Source organism: Ipomoea nil, unplaced genomic scaffold (assembly GCF_001879475.1).
Source record: "Ipomoea nil cultivar Tokyo-kokei standard unplaced genomic scaffold, Asagao_1.1 scaffold1259, whole genome shotgun sequence".
Classification (NCBI taxonomy): Eukaryota; Viridiplantae; Streptophyta; class Magnoliopsida; order Solanales; family Convolvulaceae; genus Ipomoea; species Ipomoea nil.
Genome location: NW_017617687.1, coordinates 2,077,509 through 2,101,434, shown reverse-complemented (window position 1 = coordinate 2,101,434; position 23,926 = coordinate 2,077,509). Strand labels below are relative to the sequence as shown.

The following is a 23,926-nucleotide window of genomic DNA, read 5'->3' as shown; positions in this document are numbered from 1 at the left end:
TTCTCATAAAATCCCAAACAGAGCATTACTAATTATAAGTGTACGGGGTGCTATGCCACACCTGAGCTGGAGAACTCAGGTGCACAGGCTAACTAGCTAATATCCTTAATAAAGAGAATGCATAACATGGCACGCAGGCCAAAAAGGAAACTATCTACTTCTACGCTCCGAGGTTCCAGCGCGCTCCCTTGCCTACTCTTCTGTGCCTGAAAGCCAAATATATCTGTTGAGTGAGAGATGCTGGTAACCCACTCCAACGCGTTGAAATATAATACATATAGAGATATATATAGATATACGAAAACCATTTTGAACATGAAGATATATCCTACGAACTCTAGCTTTTAAAACAGGGATAGACTTGACACATAGAGCTATGCACAAACGGAAGTTATAGCAAGCATATATAGTTCGCAACATGCAAGGTAGATAAGGCTGAGCATAATCAATAATCATAACCCAACATAAACAATCCCCAACGTAAATCCCGTAGTCACATCCCCAAGATACTCATAATCACAACTCATCCATATCTCATCACATAAGCACACTTTGTTGGCGCCACAGGACCAATCGCATGCCCATACATGAGGGTCAGCGCATATAGCTCTGACACGGACCCGCAGCACCCTGCCCCGTCTCACAATACGAAAGGGTAGATCACAACCGACCGATGACCCGCAGCTCGTCATAGTTTGATCGCAACCAAACAGTGGACCGCAGCCCAAGAGTATGTCATCTGACCGCAGGCAGGAAAATGAACCGCAGCTCATGTAGAACGGTGGACCGCAGCCCTATATAATATTTATATACCTGATCGATCGCAACTGGTCTGGTTAACAGTCAGTATGGTACTCAACCCATCCGACTGCCCGTATAATCCATTTGATCGCAACCAAATGGGGGACCGCAGCCCTATATAATGTTTACATACCTGACCGATCGCAACCAGCCTGGTTAACAGTCGGTATGGTTCTCAACCCATCCGACTGCCCGTATAACCCGATTGATCGCAACCAAATCGGGGTAACATGCACATATAACACATAGCAAGCACATGCAACCCACATTAGCACATTGGGAAGGGGGGGGTGGGTGGGAAACGTATAACAAAACATATGTGTGATCCTTCACATACTAAGAATAATCCTAAGGGGTTCATACTTTTTTCACCTAGGTCAACGGGATACCAATTCAACTAGCATGCAATATATAAGACTTATACGACCTACGAACGGTACCCGAAATATCAAACTAGACATAGGCACGATAGATGGAGTCTGTTGGGATACCACGGGGGTCGGGGGAACATCAAACGGGGAAGCCAAAATCCCGAATTGGGGTGCAAACCAGCGGGTAGCCGGCGGGTCCTCACCCGCCGGCTGCCCGTCGGCGTTGCTGTTCCGGGCAGCGGGTGCCCGGCGGGCAGCTGCCCGCCCGCCGGCTGCCCGCTGCCGGGACTGCCCATCTTGGCCGCGGGTAGGTGGCGGGTCCCCTACCCCCCACTGATTCTTTCACACCAAAAACGCCCCGGGAACCTTAATGGAACCCGAAGCCATGCTTAGACACTTTCGAACGCAATTGATAACACACGTAGACAATTAACGGATCAAAATCAAGAAACATACGGCACATAACCTATCATGCTTTTCTAAACATAATAATCACCCAAACATACAATTTCCCACCCAATCTACCAAGAATAAAACCATACGAATTCCACGATATAACCTAGGGTTCTAATTATTTTTAAATCAACAAGAACACAATTCATCTTCTAATATCAAGATTCGGTAGGAATATCATATAAACATCAAGAACATCATATAATCATCAAGAACACCAAGAACACCGTATAATCATCAAGAACCTCTTATCATCAAGATTACCCATGGAATCATAACACCAATTGTCAAGATCATTATAACGAATCATCAACGCACAAGAATATGGGGGAAATCCTAAGAGGGGAATCATAGCTATGAAAATTGGTTTTGTTGAGACATGGGTTATCTCTTAGCCTTAATTGATTCCTTGGCTATGAAGGGTCTTTCTTTAAGCTTTCTTCTTTCTTGATTTCTCCTAGGGGAATTCTTGGAATTCTTGGTGTGGTGAGAGATTATTATGGTGGGAGTTCTAGGTGCCTCCTTATGATCCCTATTTATATACTGATTTATCTCAATAGTTCAATAGGTAGTATTTGAGAGAAGAGATCGACCAAGGTTCGAACCTCAGCCGTGTTAGTGAGGGGATTATGTCTAAAGTTGTCAAATCTCTTGTGCGCATCGGCATTTGGCTGTAATTTACATCCTCTCAAATGTTGTTGATGGGGTATGGACCCCATTGGGCGTATGCTTCCATCCTTCTTTTTAACAAACAACATTGGCGCTCCCCATGGGGAGGTGCTAGGGCGGATGTAACCCTTGTCTAGCAATTCCTGTAGTTGCGTTTTTAGTTCCTTCATTTCTTTTGGTGCCAGCTGGTAGGGTGGTTTAGAAATCGGGGCGGCGCCTGGTACGAGATCTATGGTGAACTCGACTTCCCTGGCTGGGGGTGCTCCTGGGATTTCGTCCGGGAAGACGTCGGCGAACTCGTTTACTACTGGGATGGTTTGTGGTTCGGGGATTTTGGTGTTGAGGTCCTCGACCGTACATAGGAAGGCCTCGCTTCCCTTGTTTAGGTATTTCTTCATTTTCACCATGTTTACCAATTTGATCCCGGCTTCTCGGTGGGTCCCACGGTATGACACTCTTTACTGTTCGGTCCCCGTAGGACCACTTTTTGTTCTCCGCATAGGATCTGCGCTTGGTATTTCCCTAGCCAGTCCATGCCCAAAATCACCTGTACCACATCTAGTTTGAATCAGATAAGGTTGCTGGGAAAATCCACCCCTTGTATGGTAATCATTACATTTTCGTACATGCGGTTGCATTTCAAGATCTCGCCGGAGGCCACCTTGACCTGAAGTCGGACCTCGGTGCTGGCGTTGAGGTCAAGCTGAGTGGCAAATTCAGTTGCTATAAACGAGTTGGTAGCCCCCGAGTCAAATAGTATAGTGGCGGGGGTGGCGTGTACCAGAAAGGTTCCGGAGACTATGTTGCTATCTCCAATCCTGGCTTTGCTTAGAGTAAGGATTCTCCCTTGAGTGGTTGGTGTTGTGACCTGTTGAGGTGAGGTGGCCCTGGGGTTTTTAGGTCCGCGGTTGGAGTTCATATGATTTCCTTCGGATTTCCTTTTGTACCCCAGGCGTGTCTCCCGGGGTTGGTTTGGCACTTGTTGTAGTTGGGATGCCTTGGCATAGGCCTCCCCGAGGGTTCCTAGTTCTTGTGTGGCCAGGGCTTTTTGATACTCGGGGTCAAGGCCTGTTATGAACTTTTTGATCTTGATCCTCTTGATGGGTACTAGCTCGGGGATGAGGCGAGCCAGTCGGTGGAATTGTTGGTAGTATTTCGTGATCGAGGTTGCACCTTGTCTTAGGTGGAAGAATTCTTCGTACAAGGTGGCCCTTAGATGATTGGGATAGAATCGTCCTCGTAGTCGTGCCTTTAGGGATTCCCAGTTGAATTCATGGTTATGTTTACATGTGGGTCCCTCGTGGTCCCACCAGGTATCGGCCTCGTGCTTGAAGTAGAAGGAGGCTATTCTTACTTGGTGGTCTTCGGGGCATTTGGTTGCCTTGAATATCTTGTCAAAAGTTCCGATCCATTCCTCGAGGGCTGTGGGGTCTTCGTTCCCTGAGAAGGTGGGTGGTTGATGTGCCAAGACTTGGTGGTGGATTTCCAAGTTCTCGTTTGTTGGTAAGGGTTGGGGAATGGTAGTCCTCAGTGCCTGGGCAATTTGGGCCAGGCGTTGCAGATTCTGTGTCAAGAATTCCTGATTGGGGAGTTTCGGTGTTCCTGTTTGTCCCTTTTTTGGTGTCATCCTCGTGTTCATAAGTCGATGTTATTTTGTATCCTTACCTGGACGCAATAAGTGAAGGGGGGAGTTTCTTTTTAGAGAGGGAGTAAGTGGGTGGGTTGTGTGTAGGTTTCACAATCTCACCGCGTGTCCTAGGATTTCCAAATCTTATGTTCCTAAGTACCTAGAGTTCATGCCTAATGTCCTAAAGTTCGATCTTAAGAGTCTTATCCTAGGGTCAAACTTAGGCTCTGATACCAACTGTAACACCCCAGATTTTCAGGATATTTAAAACTTATAAAATAAAGGTGAAATATCATTAAATCTCAAAACATAATACGAGAGTATGGGGTGCTATGCCACACCTGAGCTAGAGAATTCAGGTGCACAGGCTAACTAACTAATATCCTCAAATAGTATCAATACTAGATCATGGCACGCAGGCCGAAAGGGAAAAACTATCTAAGCTACGTCCAAGCTTCTAGTGCACTCCAGTGATCTACTCGTCTGTGCCTGAAAGCCAAATATATCTGTTCAGCGAGAGATGCTGGTAACCCACTCCAACGCGTTGAAATACAATACATACATATATATATATATATATATATATATATATATATATATATATATATATATATATATATATATATATTACATGAGGATATCTCCTACGAACTCTAGCTTTTAAAACAGGGATAGACTCAACAGATAGGGCTAAGCACAGACAGCAGTTATACCGAGCATATACAGTTTACAACAGGCAAGACAGATAAGATGAGCACAATTAATGATCATAACCCAACATATACAATCCCCGGTATAAATCTCACAGTCTCATCCCCAAGATACTCATAACAACAACTCATCCATACTTCATCACATAGCACACTTTGTTGGCGCCACAGGACCAATCGCATGCCCATACATGAGGGTCAGCGCATATAGCTCTGACACGGCCCCGCAGCACCCTGCCCCGTCTCACAGCACGGAGGGGTCGATCGCAACCGACCGATGAGTCGCAGCTCTATATAATATTTATATACCTGACCGGTCTCTACCAGCCTGGTTAACAGTTCGAATGGTTCTCAACCCATTCAACTGCCCGTATAGTGGACCTCTGTCCTATATAATATTTATATACCTGACCGGTCTCTACCGGCCTGGTTAACAGTTGGGATGGTTCTCAACCCATTCCACTGCCCGTATAGTGGATCTTAGTCCTATATAATATTTATATACCTGACCGGTCTCTACCAGCCTGGTTAACAGCCGGTATGGTTCTCAACCCACCCGACTGCCCGTATAGCCCGATTGATCACAACCAACTCGGGGTAACATGCACACATAACACATAGCAAGCACATGCAACCCACATTAACACATTGGGAAGGGGGAGAAAACGTATAACAAAACCTATGCGTGATCCTTCACATACTAAGAATAGTCCTAAGAGTTCATACCTCCTTCACCTAGGTCAACGGGATACCAATTCAACTAGCATGCAATATATATAAGATTCATACGACCTACGAATGGTACCCGAAAATCAACTGGACATAGGCACGATAGACGGAGTCCGTTGGGACACCACGGGGGTCGGGGGAACATCAAACGGGGAAGCCAAAATCCCCAATTGGGGTGCAAACCAGCGGGTAACCGGTGGGTGAGGGTTCACCCGCCGGCGGTAGCCATTCCGGACAGCGGGTGCCCGGCAGGCAGCTGCCCGCCCGCCGGCGTTGCCCAAGGAGGCCGCGGGTAGGTGGCGGGTCCCCTACCCCCACCTACCCCCCCACTGACTCTTTTAATCAAAAAAACGCCCTGGGAACCTTTGTGGAACCCGAAACCATGCTTAGATACTTTCAAACGCAATTGATAACACACGCAGACAATTAACGGATCAAAATCAGGAAACAAACAGCACATAACCTATCATGCTTTTCTAAACATAATAAACACCCAATCATGCGAATTCCCACCCAATATACCAAGAATAACTCCATACGATACAACCTAGGGTTCTAATCAATTTTAAATCAACAAGGTCACGATTCATCTTCTAATATCAAGATTCGGTAAGAATATTATATAAACATCAGGAACATCCTACAATCATCAAGAACATCATATAATCATAAAGAATGTCATATAATCACCAAGAACACCATAATTATCAGGAACCTTTCATCATCAAGATCACCCATGGAATTATCCCATCAATCATCAATAATAACACAAATCATCAATACACAATAATATGGGGAAATCCTAAGAGGGGAATCATAGCTATGAAAATTGGTTTTGTTGAGACAAGGGTTACCTCTTAGCCTTAATTAATTCCTTGGCTATGAAGGGTCTTTCTTTAAGCTTTCTTGCTTTCTTGATTTCTTCAAAGGGGATTCTTGGAGCTCTTTGAGGTGGTGGAACGTTTATTGTGGTGGGGGGTTTCTAGGTGCCCCTTAAGCCCCCTATTTATATATTTAGGAGTCTTAGTTAAGAACTAATATTATAGGCTTGCTAATTCTATTCCTTTTCGAACTAAGGATTGGGTTTAGGGATAAGGGCCCGTGGACTATGGTGGGCCTTTCCTAATTAATTATTGTGATTCAATTCTTTCTTTTGGGTAATTGATTAAATGATTTAATTGATTTTTAGGGATCGTAACACGTGGTGTTACAAAAATGGTCCTTCGTGGTGGCATTGTTCAACTTTCTGTAATCATTACACATCCTCTACCCAGTGATTAACCTGGTAGGAATAAGCTCATTCTTCTCATTGCAGACCACAGTTGTCCCCCCTTTCTTTGGAACCACATGAATATGACTGACCCACTTGCAGTCAGGAACAGGGTAAATGATGCCAGCGTTCAACAATTTTAGGATCTCTTTCTTCACAACCTCCTGCATCGTAGGGTTCAACCTACGTTGGTGCTCAACACTGGGCCTGTGCCCATCCTCTAGATTAATCCTGTGCATGCAGTAAGAGACACTAATTCCAACAATATCATCAATAGTGTACCCAATGATTTTCTTATGTTTTCTCAACACATTTAACAATTTCTCAGTTTCATCATTTTTCAATTGAGCACTTACAATCACTAGGAAGGTAGAATTTGGACCAAGATAAGCATACCTCAAATTTGTTGGTAAAGGTTTTAATTCTACCTGTGGTGGTTTCTTTTCCTCAAGGCTACAAGCAATAGACACTAGTGGTGTTTCTTGTGATTCACCACCACTCGTGCCATTATCCAAGTGACTACTCTCTATCATGTCTTCACTTTCTAGTTGTAAAGGATCATTGGAGATCCATTTACCCATCTCATGAGCTCCAACCCATGAGTCAATTTCATCTACATAAAAGCAAGCATCAAGACTAGAAGAATTGTTAGCTAATTCAAAAACATTAAATTCACCTTTATCATCTCCAATTTCAAGCACTAAAGTTCCCTTTTTGAAATTAATCACTGCTCCAGCAGTTGCCAACGGCCTCCCAAGGATAATAGGAACCTTAGCATCTTCTTCCATCTCTAACACCATGAAGTCTCCTAGAATGTAGAATTTGTCAATCTTTACTGGCACATCTTCAAGGATTCCGATAGGATACTTCACTAATCTGTCTGCCAATTGAAGAGTCATGGATGTAGGTTTTGGCTCTCCAAGTTACAGCTTTTGGCACAAAGAATAGGGCATTAAAGTCACACTTGCCCATAAATCACATAAGGCTCTCTCAACAAGGGATCCTCCAATAACACAAGGGATAGAGAAACTCCCAGGATCCCTAAGCTTTGGAAGAAGCTTGTTTTGAATTAAGGCACTGCATTCTTCACTTACTGCTACTGTCTCACGATCTTCAGATCTCCTCTTGTTAGATAGAATTTCTTTCAAAAACTTAGCATACGGGGGGACCTCAGTGATTGCATCAAGAAAAGGAATGGAGATATCCAGTTGCTTGATCAAACTTAAAAATTTTTCCCTCCTTTCCTCTACCTTAGATTTCTTGAATTTTTGTGGGAAGGGTAGAGGTGGTGTATGCTTTGTAATACCCGGTATTTCCCTATGGTTATGCTTCGGGGACGAATCATCTTTAAGGAGGATAGATTGTGATACCCCGGTTATTTGAGTATTTTGTTATAAATATTATTGTTCTAAATAAAATTTTATAAAATAGATATTATGTTACATAAAACATTTTTACTATATGGTCTGTAATTATATTATTTTATGTGACTCAAAACTATTTAAACTAGTCTACTACTGCTACTCTTTTATTTTTAAACTGTGTATTATAGCTAATAATTATTTATTTATATATATGTTACGTATGTGTATATGTTAAGTACTAGTAGGCTAATATGTATATTAATATTATATTAAGCTTTTAAGTATTTTAGTTCCCTACAACTAGAATTATTATTTATAATATAAGTTATTAGTTAAGTATTTAAGTAGTAGTCTAATTGTTCCCATCCTCATCAGTAGCTAATTCATAAAGTCCTCTCTTTTTGCTGACACAATACCGCCGAATAGAAAGGAAAGACAAAAAAACAAAAACTTATTCCTCTTTGTCATTGATTCAATCATGATTGGTCTTGTTCCTCTATTATCATCAAATTCTCTCCTTTGTTCACCATAGGGATTCAAGTGTTAATGTTAATGTTGAAATCCGGGTAAGATTTATGTTCACTAAAATTTCTTTTGCCCCAAATCAAAAATCACTTTTCCTATGTGTTTATGTGATTCACGATTTTAATGAATATGTGATATTTAACGTGAAAAGTTATTTGATTATATTATGCGAATAGATATATGTGTTTAGATTTTTTGAAAACCCTGCATATGTAATATGGTGATTTTGTGGTGATTAAGAAGGATAAATTTTACACAATTTGATCATTGCCTGAGAAAATTCTGACTGGCGCAGCTGGAAAGAAAAATTCGTGAAAATTTCTTCCTAAACTTCTTTTTGTTTGAAAGTTTTTATGGAGAACCTAGACTTGTTATATTTGATGTTTATAAAAAGTTTTGGTTAAAAATATGTTTAGATTTTTCCAGAATAATTTCGTAAAGTTAAGGCAGTGTTCTGCCAGTTAAATTACAGTCTGGCGCTGTGTTGAGAATAATTTCGGGAAAAATACTTCTAGGCCTTGGATTGGCTTGAAACTTTTTTTTTTGTGTATTCTAGACTCTTTTTACTACTTATCTGGAATATTTTCATATGAAAATACGTTACCGATATTTCTCAGTAAATTCTGCAATTCAGGTCATAGTTTCTGAAAATTTTTGTCAGTTTCTTATTTAAGATATTGAGAAGTTGCTTGCTTATGAAATATCACTACTGTTATCATTTTTACAAATATGGACAGTTGTGTTCATAATAATTAGGTGTGGAATACGCTAATCTGTGGTATATCTATGAGGTTAATAGGATGTTTGGAAATACATTTTTGGAAATATTGGTACAAAGGTTATAGATTCAGGTGTAAAGTTGAAAGTATTATTTGGGTGGAAAGATTTTTCTTTAAGTGGTGAACTTTTGAGGTTTTAGATATATATATATTTTGTCAATGGAAAGTGGTGCCATCTGGTGTTTTTGTGAAGTGAGCGGTTGGAATATACCGACTCACTAGGGAGCCTAAAAACTCTCTATTTTGTGGAGTGAGCAGTTGAGATATACTGACTCACAAGGGGGTTTTATATTAACTTCCCTGTTGTTTTGAGGAGTGAGCAGTGATGTAAAAGCTGACTCACTAGGGAGCCGTGAAAACTCCCTGTTTATGAAAATCTATTTTTTGAGAATTTGAAAATCCTCCATTTGGTACCCATTTCTTCTTGGCAATTTATATATATCAAGTGTGATTGATTTTGAGAAATTTAAATATATTATTGGAAGACGTTCTCTTGGAAAGAGATAAATTGAGAGATTGGAATTCTCTCTTTGGTATTAATATTTTGAGATTATGTTGAGAGATTGAAATTCTCTCTTTGGTTATTATTTTGAGAGTTTGGAAACTCTATTTAGTTGTTATTGGAAACTATTTTGGTGTTGATATTATGATTTGAAGAAATTCAGAGTAGTGATGATGTTATGAAATGTATTGAGGAGATGGTTATATGGAAATGTTGGGGTAAAGGTTATATAAAGAATTTTGAGGAAAAAATAATGGTTGAATGATTTTGGGATTATGGATAGGCAATGCCTTAGTTGACCATCTAGAAGTTTTTGTGGATATTTTGTTTTATGGACTTGAATGTGTGATTTTCTCAACATTTACATTTTAAATGGTTAAAGTTAAAGATTATTGATATTGATGAGATGGTAAAATGTTTAAGGGGTTATTGTATGTGCAATTACATGCTCCTACATGTTACATGCTATGTGCAAAATGTTGAAATATCACTAGTGTTATCATTTTTATAAATACGGAGTCTAAAAAGGTTTTGTTGACTTGTGTAGTATCCTGTTGTGAATTCTGGATACTTGGGTTATGACCCAGTTTGTTGTGGAGTGAGCGGTTGAATATACCGACTCACTAGGGAGCTTAAAAACTCTCTGTTGTTTTGAGGAGTGAGCAGTGAAAACATATCCTGTCTCACTAGGACTTTTAGTCCTGTTGTATTTTGAGGGGTGGTTAGCGGAATCTACCACTAGGGTATTTACCCTGTTGAGTAGTAGTCAGTAGAAACGTATCCTGGCTACTAGGACTAGTTACTACCTATTGGGCTTAGAAACCCATTGGGGGTGTGCACACTTAAGGTATTAGTTCTATTCCACTTAAATGGGATTTTTGCGTAGTGTTCAGTAGAGTGAGTACTGTTCACTGGGGCTTATTGAATAAGGCCCTGCCCAATATTTGGTTGGTTTAAATGGGATTTCTGCGTAGTGTTCAGTAAAGTTATTACTGTTCACTAGGGCTTAAATAATTAAGACTCTGCCCATTATTTGAGATTGAATGGGATTTTGTGTAGTGTTCAGTATGGTGATTACTGTTCACTAGAGCTTGATGAAACAAGACCCTGCCCATTATGTTGAAATTGGTGTTCCTCCATGTTGGAGAAAAATAAATTACGTTTGAAAGGTTCCTGAAATTCCTATTGTGAGAAATATTGATTTGGTATTATTGATGAGAATAAAAATATTTAAGGGGTCATTCTAGATGCAAACTATTTTCTCCTATGTGCTACATGCTATGTGCAAAATGTTTTACGAGGTGAAGTAGATCTTACAAGCTTAATGCTGAATTTGTGTGTTTCTTTGTTTTCTATTCTTTAATTGTTGTTGCAGGAACTCTGGCATGAGCATTGGGCATGAGAATGAGTGAACCAGCTAGAGATATCATTTATTAGTTAGACAGTTGAATTGTTAGTTGTTGATGTACTAGTTCATAATATTGAGTTGTTTTAGTTAATTAATTGTTTTTAGCCTTAGCGTTTGGGTGTAAGAGGAATACCTGAACGTGGCGGTAGCAACCCCTATTCTCTCGTTTTGTTTTAGCTTCCGCAATTTAAACAATGTGTTGTAATTAAATAAAAGGAAAAAAAAATTAAAATTTTCTCAGATTCTGGTTTTGGAAAATGGGGGTGTTACATGCTTCTTCACGGGCTCAATTTCCTGTATCTCATCTTCCTTGTCTTGGGCAATAACATCTTCATTCACTTTCTCATTCTCAGCTTCCAGATTCTTCTTGACAAATTGTTCACTGTTGGGATACGGAGGATCCAGTAGTTGCTTTCCACTCCTAGTAGTGATGGCATTCATGTGTTCTCTTGGATTTTCGGTGGAAGCAGGCAACTTCCCCGTGACTTTAGTACTGGAGGTAGAAGCTTGATTTGCTAACTGATTTTCTAACATCTTATTGTGGGCACTTATTTGATCCACCCTCTCTGTAAGCTGTATATGAGCCTTAAGCAATTTTTCCATCAAAGCTTCCAAATTTGACGAGGCCGGTGCTTCCACATTAGGCAAGGCTTGCTTAGGCTGATTTACTAGAGCTTGATATCCTTGATTTTGCATGAACTGTTGTGGAGGACCCCATCTAAAACTCTGTTCTTCCTGAAATCCTGGTGGTTGAACTCTATGACCCAAGTGTTGGGGATTAGCTGCCCCAGCTGGATTACTCCAAGAGAAACCAGGATGGTTCCTTGGTGCATTTGGGTTATGTAACACCCCGTGTTACGATCCCAAAAACCAGTTAATCATTTAACCAATTACCCAAAAGAAAGAATTAAATCACAATAATTAATTAGGAAAGGCCCACCATAGTCCATGGGCCCTTATCCCTAAACCCAATCCTTTGTCCTAAAAGGAATAGAGTTAGAAAACCTATAGTAATTAGGCCCTAAGTAAGACTCTTAGATATATAAATAGGGAACATAAGGAGGCACCTAGAACTCCCACCACAATAATCTCTCACCACACCAAGAATTCCAAGAATTCCCCTAGGAGAAATGAAGAAAGAAGAAAGCTCAAAGAAAGACCCTTCATAGCCAAGGAATTAATTAAGGCTAAGACGTAACCCATGTCTCAACAAAACCTATTTTCATAGCTATGATTCCCCTCTTAGGATTTCCCCCATATCTTTGTGTGTTGATGATTCGTTATAATGATCTTGATAATTGGTGCTATGATTCCATGGGTAATCTTGATGATAAGAGGTTCTTGATGATTATATGGTGTTCTTGATGTTCTTAACGATTATATGATGTTCTTAATATTTATATGATATTCCTACCGAATCTTGATTTTAGAAGATGAATTGTGTTCTTGTTGATTTAAAAATAATTAGAACCCTAGGTTATATCGTGGAATTCGTATGGTATTATTCTTGGTATATTGGGTGGGAATTCGCATGATTGGGTGTTGATTATGTTTAGAAAAGCATGATAGGTTATGTGTCGTATGTTTCTTGATTTTGATCCGTTAATTGTCTACGTGTGTTATCAATTGCGTTTGAAAGTGTCTAAGCATGGTTTCGGGTTCCACAAAGGTTCCCGGGGCGTTTTTGGTGAAAAAGAGTCAGTGGGGGGTAGGAGGGGGTAGGGGACCCGCCACCTACCCACGGCCAAAAGAGGTCTCGCCGGCAGCGGGCAGCCGGCGGGCGGGCAGCTGCCCACCGGGCACCCGCTGCCCGGAACAGTGCCGCCGGCGGGTGACCCCTCACCCACTGGCTACCCGCTGGTTTGTACCCCGCCTTGGGATTTTGGATTCCCCGTTTGATGTTCCCCCGACCCCCGTGGTGTCCCAACGGACTCCGCCTGTCGTGCCTATGTCTAGTTTGATATTTCGGGTACCGTTCGTAGGTTGTATGGGTCTTATATATTGCATGCTAGTTGAATTGGTATCCCGTTGACCTAGGTGAAAGAAATATGAACCCCTTAGGATTGTTCTTAGTATGTGAAGGATCACGCATAGGTTTTATTATACGTTTTCTCCCTCTTCCCAATGTGTTAATGCGGGTTGCACGTGCTTTCTATGTGTTATGTGTGCATGACACCCCAATTTGGTTGCGATCAAATTGGCTATACGGGCAGTTGGATGGGTTGAGAACCATACTTACTATTAACCAGGCCGGTTGCGATCGGTCAGGTATATAAATATTATATAGGGCTGGAGTTCCCCTGTAACACCCCAGATTTTCAAGACTTTTAAAACTTATATAATAAAGACAGAATCTCATTAAATCCCAAAATACGATACAAGAGTACGGGGTGCTATGCCACACCCGAGCCAGAGAACTCGTGTGCACAGGCTAAATTCTAAAACCTCAATCAGTATCAATACTAAATGATGGCACGCAGACCGAAAGGGAAAACTATCTAAGCTACGCCCCAAGCTGCTAGCGCGCTCCAGTGATCTACTCGTCTGTGCCTGGAAGCCAAATATATCTGTTCAGCGAGAGATGCAATATATAAGATATATTTGGCTTTCAGGCACAGACGAGTAGATCACTAGAGTGCGCTAGAAGCTTGGACGTAGCTTAGATAGTTTTTCCCCTTTCGGCCTGCGTGCCATGATTTAATATTGATACTATTTGAGGATAGTAGTTAGTTAGCCTGTGCACCTGGGTTCTCTAGCTCAGGTGTGGCATAGCACCCCATACTCTCGTATTATGTTTTGAGATTTAATGAGATTTCACCTTTATTTTATAAGTTTTAAATATCCTGAAAATCTGGGGTGTTACATCACCCGCCGGCGGTAGCTAAACCGGGCAGCGGGTGCCCGACGGGTAGCTGCCGGCGTTGCCCAAGAAGGCCGCGGGTAGGTGGCGGGTCCCCTACCCCCCAATGACTCTTTTTCACCAAAAATGCCCCGGGAACCTTTGTGGAACCCGAAACCATGCTTAGACACTTTCAAACGCCATTGAAAACACACGTACACAATTAACGGGTCAAAGGTCGAGAAATATATGGCACATAACCTATCATGCTTTTCTAAACATAATCAACACCCAATCATGCGAATTCCAACCCAATGTACCCAGAGTAATTCCATACGATACAACCTAGGGTTCTAATCGTTTTTAAATCAACAAGGACACAATTCATCTTCCAATATCAAGATTCGGTAAGAATATCAGATAAACATCAAGAACATCCTACAATCATCAAGAACATCATATAATCATCAAGAACGTCATATAATCATCAAGAACACCATAATTATCAAGAACCTTTCATCATCAAGATCACCCATGGAATTATCCCATCAATCATCAATAATAATATCACAAATCATCAATACACAATAATATGGGGAAATCCTACGGCGGAAATCATAGCTATGAAAATAGATTTTGTTGAGACATGGGTTACCTCTTAGCCTTAAGTAATTACTTGGCTATGAAGGGTCTTTCTTTAAGCTTTCTTGCTTTCTTGATTTCTTCTAATGGAATTCTTGGAGCTCTTTGGGGTGGTGAGTCGTTTATTGTGGTGGGGGGTTCTAGGTGCCTCTTAAGTCCCTTATTTATACATTTAGGAGTCCTAATTATGAACTAATATTATAGGCTTGCTAATTCTATTCCTTTTGGGACTAAGGGTAGGGTTTAGGGATAAGGGCCCATGGACTATGGTGGGCCTTCCCTAATTAATTATTGTGATTTAATTCTTTCTTTTGGGTAGTTTGTTAAATGATTAATTGGTTTTAGGGATCGTAACACGGGGTGTTACACTCTCCCCCCCTTACGAGGGGTTTCGTTCCCGAAGCCCGGTGTGTTAATCCATTCTTTCTGTAACACCCCAGATTTTCAAGACTTTTTAAACTTATAATATGGTAGAAATCTCATTGAATCCCAAGAAATAAATACAAGCGTACAGGGTGCTATGCCACACCTGGGCTAGAGAACCCAAGTGCACAGGCTAACTAACTAATATCCTCAAAGCGTAATTACGGAAATGTGGCACGCAGGCCAAAAGGAAAACTATCTACTTCTATACTCCAAGTTCTAGCGCGCTCTAGTGACTTAGTCTTCTATGCCTGAAAGCCAAATATATCTGTTCAGCGAGAGATGCTGGTAACCCACTCCAACGCGTTGAAATACAATACATATAGAGGTATATATAGATATACGAAAACCATTTTGAGCATGAAGATATATCCTACGAACTCTAGCTATAAAACCGGGAATGACTCGACAGATAAGGCTAGACACAATCAACAGTTATAACAAGCATATGCAGTTCACAATAGATAAGGCAGATAAGGCAAAGCATAAACAATGATCATAACCCAACATGAACAATCCCCAATATAAATCCCATAGTCACATCCCCCAAGACACTCGTAATCACAACTCGTCCATGTCACAACACATAACACACTTTGTTGGCGCCACAGGACCAATCGCATGCCCATACATGAGGGTCAGCGCATATAGCTCTGACACGGCCCCGCAGCACCCTGCCCCGTATCGCAACACGGAGGGGTCGATCGCAACCGACCGATGAACCGCAGCTCATCATAGTGTTTGATCGCAACCAAACAGTGGACCGCAGCCCAAGAGAATGTCATCTGACCGCAGCCAGGAAAAAGGACGAACCGCAGCTCGTATAGAAACGTTTGATCGCAACCAAACGGTGGACCGCAGCCCAAGAGTATCAATCTGACCGCAGCCAGCTTCTGAACCGCAGCTCAGGATAACCAATCCGATCGCAACCGAATTGGGGTAACACACACACATAACACATAGCAAGCACGTGCAACCCATATTACACATTGGGAAGGGGGAGAAAGCGCATAACAAAACCTATGCGTGATCCATCACATACTAAGAATAGTCCTAAGGGGTTCATACTTCTTCCACCTAGGTCAACGGGATACCAATTCAACTAGCATGCAATATAATAGACTCATAAACCTACGAACGGTACCCGAAACATCAAACTAGACACAGGCACGATAAACGGAGTCCGTTGGGACACCACGGGGAACAGGGGAACATCAAACGGGGAAGCCGGGAACCCAAGGTGGGGGAATTTCCAGCGGGTAGCCGGTGGGTGGGGGCCACCCGCCGGTTGCCCGCCGGAAAGTACTGTTCCGGGCAGCGGGTCGCCGGCGGGCAGCTGCCGCCGCCGGCTACCCGCTGCCGGGCGGTGTTTCACGGCCGTGGGTAGGTGGCGGGTCCCCTACCCCCCCACCTACCCCCCACTGACTCTTTTCATCACTTTTGTGCCCCGGGAACCATTGTGGAACCCGAAACCATGCTTAGACACCTTACAACGCAATTAACGACAACACGTAGACAATTAACGGATCAAATGCGAGAAACGAACGGCACATAACCTATCATGCTTTTCTAGACATAATCAACACCCAAACATGCGATTTCCCCACCCCACAATCCAAGAATCATAACATATGATACAACCTGGGGTTCTAATCACTTTTATATCAACAAGGGTACGATTCGTCTTCAAATTACAAGATTCGGTAAGAATAACACATAACCATCAAGAGCATCACACAATTATCAAGAACAACACATAATCATCAAGAATTCCATATAATCATCAAGAACACCATAATTATCAAGAATCTCCCAATATCAAGATTATCAAGATCCCTTCATGGGATCATCACGTCAAGCATCAATAATAATCAACAAATCTCGCCATTCATAATAATATGGGGGAAACCCTAAGGGGGAATCATAACTATGAAAATAGGTTTTGTTGAGACATGGGTTACCTTTTAGCCTTAATTAATTCCTTGGCTATGAAGGGTCTTTCTTTAAGCTTTCTTGCTTTCTTGATTTCTTCTAAGGGGATTCTTGGAGCTCTTTTGGGGTGGTGGGGCGTTAATCTTGTGGGAGGGATTCTAGGTGCCTCCTAAGTTCCCTATTTATAGATCTAGGGATCTTATTTAGAGTCTAATCCTATTGGGATTAGGGGTTGGGTTTATATATGAGGTCCCACGGGCTATGGTGGGCCTTTTTCCCTAATTAATCATTATAATTTATTCTTTCTCTTGGGCTATTAATTAATTAATTAATTGGTTTTAGGACTCGTAACACGGGGTGTTACACTCTCCCCCCCTTAACAGGAAGCTTCGTCCCCGAAGCTTGGCCCTTGGTGAAAGGTTTTCTTTTAGTTACCTGGAGTGAACAGCTCGGGATACCGCTCCTTCATTGTGTCCTTAAGTTCCCATGTTGCTTCCTCGGTCCCGTGGTTGGTCCAGAGGACTTTCACCATTTCTATGACTCGGTTCCAAGTATTTCTTGTCTTGGTGTCCAGGATTCTTACGGGTTTCTCTTCGTATACTAGTGACTCGTCGAGGTCTACGGTCTCGTGTTGGAGTACATGGCTTGGATCATGTATGTATTTCTTTAGTTGAGATACGTGGAACACGTTGTGTACTCGTTCTAGTTCGATGGGTAAGGCGAGGCGGTAGGCCAAGTCCCCGATTCTCTCTACGATTTCGTAAGGACCGATGAATCGGGGGCTGAGTTTTCCTTTTCTTCCGAACCTCATTACTCCTCATGTGGGCGAGATCCTTAGCCAGACCTTGTCCCCGAGGTTGAATTCAGCTTGTTTCCTCTTTAGGTCGGCATAAGACTTCTGGCGGTCTTGGGCGGCCTTCATCCTTTCCTGGATGTGTTTGACCTTAGCTATGGTGTCTTGTAGGTATTGGGGGCCCAGTGTTACCGGGTTGACCATATCTTCCCAACATAAGGGGGTTCTACATTGCTGACCATACAGTGCTTCGTAGGGTGCCATGCGAATGCTCGCGTGGTAGCTGTTGTTGTATGAGAACTCGATGAGGTCTAGGTGTTCTTCCCATGTCCCTCGGAAGTCTAGCGTGCAGGCTCTTAGCATGTCCTCGAGGGTTTGGATGGTTCTCTCGGTTTGGCCGTCTGTGGTGGGGTGAAAGGTTGTGCTTTGTTTTACTTGTGTCCCCAACGCCGATTGTAGCGATTTCCAGAATTGTGAGAGGAACCTGGAATCTCTATCGGACACAATGTTTCGGGGGACTCCGAGGTATTTCACTACCCGGTTTATGTAGGCATGGGCTAGTTGCGTCATTGTCCATGTTTCCTTCATGGCAATGAATCGTGCCGTTTTGGTCAGCCGATCCACTATGACCCAGATTTTGTCTTTGCCGGTTCTTGTTGGGGGTAACCCTCCAACGAAGTCCATGGATATGGAATCCCATTTTCCTTGTGGTATTTCAAGGGGTTGCACGAGCCCCTTGGGCTTGCATCGTTCAGCTTTTACTCTTTGGCAATTCAGGCACCTAGCCACGAAATCTGCGATTTCCTTCTTCATGTTTGGCCACCAAAACGTTCTCCTTACGTCTTGGTATAACTTGTCACCTCCTGGGTGGACTGAGTACGGGGAGTTGTGCCCTTCCTCCAAGATCTGTTGTTTCAAGTGAGGGTGCGTTGAGGGTACGCACCACCGTCCTTTGTAACGGAGGCTGCCGTCCGGGCGTGCTTCGAAGGGGCCTTCCTTTCCTTGGGTTAGGTCGTGGCGAATCTTATCTAGTTCCGGGTCCTGATGTTGCCCTGCCTTGATTTCCTCGAAGAGGGCGGGTATGGCTTGCGTGTTGAGTAGGTAGGCATTGGGGCGGGTTTGTCCTTGCTCTATTATTTCTAAGTGTAGTTTTTGGAAGTCCCTGTACAGTTGGTCCGGTAGGACCCACGTGGTGTTGAGGGAATGGTTCGTCTTTCGGCTTAGGGCGTCCGCAACGAAGTTGGCTTTTCCCTCGTGGTATTGGATGTCTAGGTCGTAGTCTTTTATGAGTTCTAGCCACCTTCGTTGTCTCATGTTTAGGTCCTTTTGGGTGAAGATGTACTTTAAGCTCTTATGGTCGGTGTAGATTTTGCATTGTACCCCATACAGGTAGTGCCTCCAGAGTTTTAGTGCGAAAACGATAGCGGCTAGTTCGAGGTCATGGGTGGGGTAATTCTCTTCGTGGGTTTTGAGTTGCCTGGATGCGTATGCTATTACCTTGTCCTTTTGCATCAGCACGCATCCCAATCCTTTCTTGGATGCGTCGCTGTAGACCTCGAATCCTTCCGTTCTGGAGGGGACGGCTAGCACGGGTGCCGTGGTTAGCTTGTCCTTTAATTCTTGGAAGGCTGAGATGCAGTTGTTGTCCCATCGGAAGGGGGTTTCCTTTTTCATGAGCTTAATGAGGGGTTGGGCTATCTTGGTGAAGTCGGGTACAAACCTCCTGTAGTAACCAGCCAGGCCCAAGAAGCTTCGGACTTCCGAGAGTGAGCTCGGCGTGGTCCATTCTCTAATGGCGCGAATCTTAGCGGGGTCCACCTTGATCCCCTCTTTGGTTATTACGTGGCCCAAGAAGGCTACACTGTCTTGCCAGAATTCGCACTTGGAGAATTTAGCGTAAAGTTGGTTTTCTCTGAGGGTTTGCAGTGATATGCGGAGGTGCTTCTCATGTTCTTCTTTATTTCGGGAGTAGACTAGGATGTCGTCAATGAACACAATGACGAAGTCATCCAGGTGAGGTCGGAATACTCGGTTCATGAGGTCCATGAATATGGCAGGCGCGTTAGTGAGGCTGAAGGGCATTACGGTAAACTCGTAGTGGCCGTAACGTGTCCGGAAGGCCGTTTTCTGGATGTCCGGTTTGGCCACTTGGATTTGATGATACCCGGATCTTAGGTCGATCTTTGAGAATACCCCTGCCCCTTTAAGTTGGTCGAATAAGTCATCTATTCGGGGAAGGGGGTACCTATTCTTTATTGTAACTTGGTTGAGTTCCCTGTAGTCGATGCACAGGCGCATGCTTCCATCCTTTTTCTTAACGAATAGTACCGGTGCTCCCCATGGGGAGGTGCTGGGTCGGATATAACCCTTATCTAGCAGTTCCTGGAGTTGCGTTTTCAGTTCCTTCATTTCCTTTGGTGCGAGTCTGTAGGGTGGTTTAGAGATCGGGGCGGCGCCCGGTGTGAGGTCTATGGTGAACTCGACCTCTCTGGCCGGGGGAGCCCCGGGAATTTCGTCTGGGAAGACGTCGGTGAATTCGTTTACCACTGGGATGGCTCGTGGTTCGAGTATTTTGGCGTTGAGGTCTTCGACTGAGCATAAGAAGGCCTCGTTTCCTTGGCCCAGATACTTCTTAATTTTCATCATGTTTACAAGCTTGATCCCCGGATCCTGGCGGGTACCGCGGTACGACACCCTCTTACCGTTTGGTCCTCGTAGGACCACTTTCTGCTCTCCGCATAGGATTTGCGCTAGGAATTTCCCTAGCCAGTCCATGCCCAAGATTACTTGCATCCCATCCAGTTGGAACTGGATTAGGTTGCTGGGAAATTCCACTCCTTGAATGGTGATTATCACATGCTCGTACATGCGATCACATTTTATGATCTCGCCCGAGGCCACCTTGACTTGGAGTCAGACCTTGGTGCTGGCGTTAAGGCCGAGCTGGGCGGCGAATTCGATTGCTATAAACGAGTTGGTAGCCCCCGAGTCAAATAGTATGGTGGCTAGGGTGGCGTGCACTAGGAAAGTTCCGGAGACTATGTTGCTATCTCCGATCCTGGCCTTGCTTAGGGTGAGGATCCTTCCCCGGGCAGTCGGCGTGATGGCCCGGTCCAGTGAGGTGGTTTTGGGGTTCTTAGGCTCTTTGGTGGGAATTGGGCGACTTCTTTCGGGCTTCCTTTTATACCCCAGTTGCGTCCCTTGGGGCGGGTTCGTTACCTGTTGTAGTTGACACGCCCTGGCGTAGGCTTCTCCGAGGGTCTTTGGTTCTTGGGCGGCCAAGGCCCTCTGGTGTTCGGGGTTAAGGCCTGCTAAGAATTTCCTGACTTTGATCCCCTCGGTGGATACTAGTTCGGGGGTGAGGCGAGCCAGTTAGCAGAATCGTTGGTAGTATTCTGAGACTGGGGCTGCTCCTTGTCTTAGATGGAGGAATTCCTCGCATGTGGCGGCTTTCATGTGGTTGGGGTAGAACCGTTCCCGTAACCGTGTTTTTAGGCCTCCCCAGTTGAATCCGGGGTCGTGTTCGTACGTAGGTCCCTCACGGGCCCACCAGATGTCAGCCTCGTGTCTGAAGTAGAAGGAGGCTATCCCGACTTGGCGGTGTTCGGGGCATTGGGTTGCCCTGAATACCCTGTCGAAGGTCTCAATCCATTCCTCGAGGGTCGTGGGGTCTTCGTCTCCCGAGAAGGTGGGCGGTTGGTGTGCCGAGACTTGGTGGAGGATTTCCAAGTTCTCGTTCGTTGGTAGAGGTTGGGGAATGACAGTACTTAGTGCCTGGGCGATTTGGGCCAGGCGTTGTAGATTCTGAGTCAGGAGTTCCTGAGTAGGGCGTCTTGGTGTTCCTGTCTGTTTCTTCTTGGGTGTCATCCTGGTGGTTAAAGATTGATATTATTTTGTGTTTTCACCTTGATGTAATAAGCGGAGGAGAGTTTCTTAATATTAGAGAGGGATGAAGTGAGGGGAGGTGATGTGTAGATTTCTCAATCTCACCGCGCGTTCTAAGATTCCTGAGACCTATGTTCCTAAGTACCTAGAGTTCAAGCCTAATGTCCTAAAGTCCGGTCTTACGAGACTTTTCCTAGGGTCAAACTTAGGCTCTGATACCAACTGTAACACCCCAGATTTTCATGACTTTTTAAACTTATAATAAGGTAGAAATCTCAATGAATCCCAAGAAATAAATACAAGCGTACGGGGTGCTATGCCACACCTGGGCTAGAGAACCCAAGTGCACAGGCTAACTAACTAATATCCTCAAAGCGTAATTACAGAAATGTGGCACGCAGGCCAAAAGGAAAACTATCTACTTCTATACTCCAAGTTCTAGCGCGCTCTAGTGACTTAGTCTTCTGTGCCTGAAAGCCAAATATATCTGTTCAGCGAGAGATGCTGGAAACCCACTCCAACGCGTTGAAATACAATACATATAGAGGTATATATAGATATACGAAAACCATTTTGAGCATGAAGATATATCCTACGAACTCTAGCTTTAAAACCGGGAATGACTCGACAGATAAGGCTAGACACAATCAACAATTATAACAAGCATATGCAGTTCACAATAGATAAGGCAGATAAGGCAAAGCATAAACAATGATCATAACCCAACATGAACAATCCCCAATATAAATCCCATAGTCACATCCCCCAAGACACTCGTAATCACAACTCTTCCATGTCACACCACATAACACACTTTGTTGGCGCCACAGGACCAATCGCATGCCCATACATGAGGGTCAGCGCATATAGCTCTGACACGGCCCCGCAGCACCCTGCCCCGTATCGCAACACGGAGGGGTCGATCGCAACCGACCGATGAACCGCAGCTCATCATAGTGTTTGATCGCAACCAAACAGTGGACCGCAGCCCAAGAGAATGTCATCTGACCGCAGCCAGGAAAAAGGACGAACCGCAGCTCGTATAGAAACGTTTGATCGCAACCAAACGGTGGACCGCAGCCCAAGAGTATCAATCTGACCGCAGCCAGCTTCTGAACCGCAGCTCAGGATAACCAATCCGATCGCAACCGAATTGGGGTAACACACACACATAACACATAGCAAGCACATGCAACCCATATTACACATTGGGAAGGGGGAGAAAGCGCATAACAAAACCTATGCGTGATCCATCACATACTAAGAATAGTCCTAAGGGGTTCATACTTCTTCCACCTAGGTCAACGGGATACCAATTCAACTAGCATGCAATATAATAGACTCATAAACCTACGAACGGTACCCGAAACATCAAACTAGACACAGGCACGATAAACGGAGTCCGTTGGGACACCACGGGGAACAGGGGAACATCAAACGGGGAAGCCGGGAACCCAAGGTGGGGGAATTTCCAGCGGGTAGCCGGTGGGTGGGGGCCACCCGCCGGTTGCCCGCCGGAAAGTACTGTTCCGGGCAGCAGGTCGCCGGCGGGCAGCTGCCCGCCCGCCGGCTACCCGCTGCCGGGCGGTGTTTCACGGCCGTGGGTAGGTGGCGGGTCCCCTACCCCCCCACCTACCCCCCACTGACTCTTTTCATCACTTTTGCGCCCCGGGAACCATTGTGGAACCCCAAACCATGCTTAGACACCTTACAACGCAATTAACGACAACACGTAGACAATTAACGGATCAAATACGAGAAACGAACGGCACATAACCTATCATGCTTTTCTAGACATAATCAACACCCAAACATGCGATTTCCCCACCCCACAATCCAAGAATCATAACATACGATACAACCTGGGGTTCTAATCACTTTTATATCAACAAGGGTACGATTCGTCTTCTAATGGCAAGATTCGGTAAGAATAACACATAACCATCAAGAGCATCACACAATTATCAAGAACAACACATAATCATCAAGAATTCCATATAATCATCAAGAACACCATAATTATCAAGAATCTCCCAATATCAAGATTATCAAGATCCCTTCATGGGATCATCACGTCAAGCATCAATAATAATCAACAGATCTCGCCATTCACAATAATATGGGGGAAACCCTAAGGGGGAATCATAACTATGAAAATAGGTTTTGTTGAGACATGGGTTACCTTTTAGCCTTAATTAATTCCT

At 43.8% G+C, this 23,926-nt stretch overlaps 1 protein-coding gene across 1 annotated transcript; it reads right to left on the bottom strand.

Annotated features, from left to right (window-relative positions):
- Positions 1-7,553: 7,553 nt before the first annotated feature.
- Positions 7,554-11,904, bottom strand: LOC109184332. The gene is made up of 2 exons (XM_019334328.1): positions 11,479-11,904; positions 7,554-7,754 (listed from the first exon to the last, which is right to left on the bottom strand). The coding sequence occupies exons 1-2, from the start codon at positions 11,902-11,904 to the stop codon at positions 7,554-7,556; spliced, it is 627 nt and encodes a 208-aa protein (XP_019189873.1).
- Between the last annotated feature and the right edge of the window lie 12,022 nt (positions 11,905-23,926).